Raw genomic sequence first — 6,000 nt, forward strand, 5'->3', positions numbered from 1 at the left:
GTGGGGATGCACCCTCATCCTGAGTGAGACCCTACCTCTTCCTTAGTCTTGCAGACAACCTTGGAAATGCATGCAGGGCCTGATTCTTGTTCAAGCTGGGGAGGGTATTCCAGGTCCAGGGCGAGGTGGGATTCTTGGTTCTGTTTATTTATTCATTCAACACCTGCTATGGCTCATGAGCGCCTGCTAGGAGCCAGGAACTCTTCTAGGTGCTTGGATATCGTCAGTGAACAAACCAGACAAAAGTCCTGCATTACAGAGCTTGTATTTTAGCAGAGGAGGTGGATACAGACAAAAAATACTAGACATAGGAAATAAGCAAAGCACATAGTATATTAGAACACGTTAAGGGCTTCAGGAAAAAGAAAAAGCAGCAGGAGGAAGGAGATTTGGAGGCTGTCTGGTGATGAGAGGGTGCGTATAATGCCAAATAGGGTTGTCAGGGAAAGCTTCTGTAAGAAAGTGAGATTTGGGCACGGGGGGGCACGCAAGGGAGGCTGCTGTGTAGACCTTTGGAGGGTTTTCTGGTCTCGTGATTTCTCTTGGGGGGCATACGTTCCAGCCCTTCTTCCCTGTTCCCTGGCATCCATGGCTCTAGCTGAGGAGCCCCCAGGAGAGCTGGCTGTCCCCGGATTCTTTACGCTTGCAGCTTCTACCCCGCTCAGAGTTCCCTTGGATAGAGGAGGCTCAGCTGGGCTGCAGAGACGTTCAGAAAGCTTTTATATTTAAAGAAAATCCCAGGCGGGGTGAGGGGCACAGCCTGAGGTCGGATGCTCTGGCGGGCAGGTCTCGCAGATGCAGCAGGCTCTGGAGCAGTGCACCAGCAACTACAGGGAGGACCTGCGGGCACTCAAGCAGCTCTCCGACCGCGAGCTCCAGGAGAGCATCCAGCAGAATCAGGTGGCGAAAGCTCAGCTCGAGGCCGCCCACCAGCGAGCGCTCCGCATGCTCGAGAAGGCCAAAAACCAGGAAGTCAAGGTAAGGGTGCTAACGATGACGTCCACTAACTACTACTGAGCACTTGCTGTGCAAGCACCTGCTCGGCGATTTATGAGGTGCCTTATGTACATTATCTCCAGTCCCCACAATCATCTTACGAGGTCATTATTATCATATTCTCTTTCTGGATGAGGAAAGAGGCTCAGAGAGGTTCAGTAACTTGCTCAGGGTCACACAGCTAGTAAGTGGCAAGACAAGGATTCAGACTCAGGTCCCTTGAGCTTCTGGTACTGCTTTTCCCCATCTGCCCATGATCTTGATATTGTAAGAACAACTTTCTTTCATGACTTGGGCAATGTTATGCATGATGTGTGCTAAGGAGTCAGGCTCAGCCTGGCAGCTGAAAAGAGGAGGGCAGCCCAGAGTTGAGAAAGACCAGCTCAGCAGAAATAGACCTTCCGAAGGGCTTGGAAAACAATGATGACCTCGGCGATGTGTAATCAGCAGGGAGGTTCAGGCCCCTTTCACCTGTCACCTCTACCTTCTGCTTTCTCAGAAGGCCTTCCCTCCCTGCTGTCTCAGGAGATGGGCTCCTACTCTTCTGTTACAGATAGCACACTGTCACTACGGGCTTCACACAGCGGGCTGGCTTCACACGCTAATTCCCTCTTTATATGATCAAATTCACCAAACTGGAAGCCCCTTGAAGCCAGGAACCATCTCCACCTGTCCATTACCGAATCCTCTCCTAGCTCATAGTAACTAGCTACTCAAGGGTCTCATTGAATTAAAGCCTCAAGTTTAATTTCTCCTTCTATAAATTGGGGATATTGAGACCCACTTGTTTGAGATGTCAAGATGATTAAATGAAAAAACGTGGGAGTTCTGGTTTTAAGGTGTCAAAATAAAGACTTCTGAATTCTTTCCTATTGGAAATGCTCTAAAAAACCAGTAAAGACACACAGCAGAAGCATATTCTGTTCAGATGAAGCTGGGAGACATCTGTACCCTTGAACCACAATATATGAGGACAGGAAACAAATGGAGACATAGTATATGACCGTGCAGAGCAGAGAGGCTCAAACCAAAGTGCCTGAAGACAGAGAAGGACGAGAATCAAGCTGACAGTGGAACTCAGAGAAGCCAGGAATTGGAGGCACCAGTTGAAACAGAAGGCAAGAGTGAGGTGGAGGGTATGACTCACCTAGAAGCCCAGATTCCCAGCTTACCCAGCACAGGCAGCCAATTACCTCTGTCTTATTTAAGGACAAGAGATTGGGGTGGGGGCAGCGATCCCTGGGTAAACTAAGCCAGAGAGACTCTGAATTAGGAAGTACCAGTCACAGAGGCTGGGATGAGGCTTGCATCTGAGACTAAGTTTAGGTGAAAATCTGTGTACTGAACCATTCGGTGGACTACAGTCACCTCTGTCACACCCCCAGCAATGCTTTCTCTGCTCAGCTCCAGAAAACAAGCAGCTAGAACCGAGATCCCCAGAGGAACTCACCATCCAACAGATGCCCCCCTGCTGCACCACCCCAGGTACAGATGGAGTTTCTGATTATCCTTCAGTGCCCACTCTTAAATATGAAGAGACAGCAGAAGATTACTAAACTTTCGAGGAAGTCTCTAATGGGAGAGTGGGAATCCAAGATTATTAAGAGGAAAAGAATGAACTCAGAGGAAATGGCTAATGCGGGGAACAGAAAAAAAAAATTCAATGAGGATTGATGTCCTCAGAATTAAGAGATTAGATTTGCATCCATGAAACAAGGACAACATGTTATTTGCAAAGGAGGGGGCAATTAGAGCAAGAAAGAGTTCTTTTAAAATAAAAAACAGGATAGCAGAAAACTTAAAAATCAGTAAATGAGTTGAAATATAGAAAATGAAGAAACCTTCCAGACAGCAAAGTAGAAAGACAAAGAAATGGATGATGGGAGAGAAGGAACCAGAAGAGTAGAAACACAATCCAGGAGGCTGATATCTAGCAAATAGGAGTTCCAGAAAGAGATCATGGAGGGGAGGAGATTTTCAAAGAAATAACAGAATGAAATTCCTATAAGGAAATGAAAAAGACCCGACCCAGGCTTGTCTTGAAACTTCAGAACACCAAGGAAACAGAAGAAATTCTAAAAGCTCCCAACGAGGAAAACTGGTACCAGCCTCAAAGTACTTGAATCCACATGTCATCAGACATCTCAACAGCAACAGGGAAGCAAGAAGATCATGAAGCAATTTTGAGAAATTCAGTTAAAACCATTAGCAAGAGTGAAAATTGAATAAAAATATATCAGACAAATGAAATATTAGGACATTTACCTTCTGTTATCAGTTTATGCCTCTCAGCTCTTGATGCCTGCTTGCGATAATGATCTGGATTCTTTAAGCATTTCTCCTCCTTTACAGAGAGCACAGTGTTAAGCTTTGTCAGTAGAAGGCGCTGGAGGCACCTTGCAGGAAGAAGGAGGCTTCTCTTCCTGGTTCTGGCAGTTGCATTTTTCCTCTGTTTCTGGCTTCTGTTGCACAGTTGAACAGAGTTCTGGGTGTGTGAGGACATCAGGTGATACTCCCCCAGTGACTTCACGGTGATCTCGTAGCCCTGGTCCAGGCCCAGTGACTACCATCCTGTGGCCTCCCGATGTGGACACCACAGACTCCATCCTCACACCTGCACACCCTGACTCTTTCTGGGCTCCTGCCTGTTGGCTGCTGTTGCCTGCACCTCAGAAGTTTGTTTCTTGCAACGCTCCCAAGGCAAACACTGTTCCCTCTGGCCCTCATGCCTGCATTGGTGCCCCCGTTCCCTCTGGGCACCTGCCCATCTGTGGCTCACCAGCGCTGTGGAGGGTTACTCCTGCTTGCCTCTGGCCTGGGCAACCTGGTGATCTCCATCCGTGAGCTGCCACCACACCTTCTCCAACAAGGTCTGGATCCCAGGCTGGGGAAGGGCTCTCCCTTCCAAGCTTTCCCTTTCTTGAATGCTCTCCCTCAGCCTCAGGATACCCTTCAGAGTTCTCTTTGCATCTCTACAGTTACTCTCCTATCAGAGCTTAATAGTTCTTTAGGTTCAGTTTCCCTTGTTTAAATTACTGTGTGGTTTCTGTCTCCTGTTGGACCCATACATCTTCCGTACACTTTTCCTTAGAAAGTTCCTTGAAGAATATCCCACCAAAACAAGGAAGCAAATCAAGAAAGAGGAAAGAAAAGGGATCTAGGCTACAGAGAATCCAACACAGGAGAAGGAAGGTTTTAGGAGCCCAGCTATGCCACTGGCTGAGGGAACGACTCAGTCTAGACTGGAGCATGATGATTGAGGGCTCTAGAAGAGACGCCTCCGAGGAAAAATAGACCTGATGGTTTCTCTGACCGATTTGGCCATGTGAAAGATTGTAGTGAAAGTATTTTACAAAGCTTTTAGAGGTTGTAGGAAGACTTAGCCAAATATCCAAAGAAAACTAAGCAAATTAAAAATGCAGTAGTTATTAATGCAAGGAAAAACAAAACTATGTATAAGGTAGATTTTAATAATTATAGTTCATTTAGCTCAGCAGTAAATGGTACTTACTCACAAGAAGGATAAATACTGAATATATTTTACTGTATTTAAAAAAGCAAGATAACTGTATATAAGGAATGGAAGGGGAAGAATGTATGAGACCAAAATCCTCATCCACCATAATGGGAAGACAATTCATAATTTCTAAAATAATCAAGATAGAGCGGGGCTTCCCTGGTGGCGCAGTGGTTGAGAGTCCGCCTGCCAATGCAGGGGACGTGGGTTCGTGCTCCGGTCCGGGAGGATCCCACATGCCGCGGAGCGGCTGGGCCCGTGAGCCATGGCTGCTCAGCCTGCACGTCCGCAACGGGAGAGGCCACAACAGTGAGAGGCCTGCATACCGCAAAAAAAAAAAAAAAAAAAAGAGCAGTAGGAAGGTACTATCTTGTTAATGGCGGTAAATATCAGAAGAAAGAACTACAGGAGTTGCCAGTGGCTGCCTCCAGTGGGCAGGATGCAGAAGGAGGAAGAAAGAGGGCTAAGAAGTGCTGGTTTTCCTTTTTTGAAAATATTATTTGATTCTTTATACTATGTGCATGTATTGCCCCAATAAATATATAAAATAGGCTTTTTAAAAAAAGAAAAGAAAAAAGAAATGAGATCATGCAATGTGGACTGCTTGGCACTTAGTAGGTGTTCAAAATTTGTGAGTTCTGGGACTTCCCTGGTAGCACAGGGGTTAAGAATCCGCCTGCCAGTGCAGGGGACACGGGTTCAAGCCCTGGTCCAAGAAGTTCCCACATACTGCGGAGCAACTAAGCCCATGTGCCACAACTACTGAGCCTGTGAGCCACAACTACTGAAGCCCGCGTGCCTAGAGCCCATGCTCCGCAACAAGAGAAGCCACCACAGTGAGAAGTCCGCGCACGGCAATGAAGAGTAGCCCCCGCTCGCCACAACTAGAGAAAGCCCCACGCGCAGCAATGGAGACCCAATGCAGCCAAAAATAAATAAATAAATAAATTTATAAAATTTGTGAGTTCCTTTTCTTCCTTTATTCTCTTAAATCTTTTTCCAGGTTGGCTTGCAATCTATAAGGGCTCAGGCTGCCGAGATTCCCAGGTTATTTGCTGCTGGGTCATGCCAGCCTTTGGGTTGGCCTGAGCTTTACCCCTCCAGGCTTTAGGCCTCAATCCCCTGCAGGAGGCAGAGGAAGCACAGAGGGCTGGCCCACCTGCAAGGGAGGTGTCCCAGGGCCTCCAACTGATTGGAGGAAGGAAGATCTGGTGGTGGGAGAGGGGGAGGGTGCTCTGCCCATTGGGGGGACCCTGCGGTTCTAAGCCCCAGTCCCTGGTCACCCTGGAACCAGATTCACGGGGTCTTTATTGCTGGCTTCAGTCTTCATGGGATGGTTCCAGAATGAGACAAAAGAGACAGGTTGCAGTTCTCGTTGGAGATGGCAGACATCTGGTCATTCCTAACACAGGATAGTGATTAAGAGTGGGATGCCTGGGTTCAAATCCTGGGTCTGCCACTTAAGAGGAAAGAGAGCTTAGGCTTCC

General features: G+C 47.4%; 1 protein-coding gene across 1 annotated transcript in view; it reads left to right on the plus strand.

Moving 5' to 3' along the window:
• FAM184B (family with sequence similarity 184 member B) overlaps positions 1–4,703 on the plus strand; it is a 131,330-nt gene extending 126,627 nt beyond the window's left edge. The window contains exon 10 of the mRNA XM_027104037.1: positions 787–4,703. Within this exon, the coding sequence (XP_026959838.1) occupies positions 787–1,017 (231 nt within the window). The 3' untranslated portion in view covers positions 1,018–4,703. The remainder of the gene's footprint in view (positions 1–786) is intronic.
• The last annotated feature ends 1,297 nt before the right edge of the window (positions 4,704–6,000 follow it).

The sequence above is a fragment of the Aethalodelphis obliquidens genome, unplaced genomic scaffold, assembly GCF_003676395.1.
Source record: "Aethalodelphis obliquidens isolate GAN/ISIS:26980383/991018 unplaced genomic scaffold, ASM367639v1 scaffold6, whole genome shotgun sequence".
Classification (NCBI taxonomy): Eukaryota; Metazoa; Chordata; class Mammalia; order Artiodactyla; family Delphinidae; genus Aethalodelphis; species Aethalodelphis obliquidens.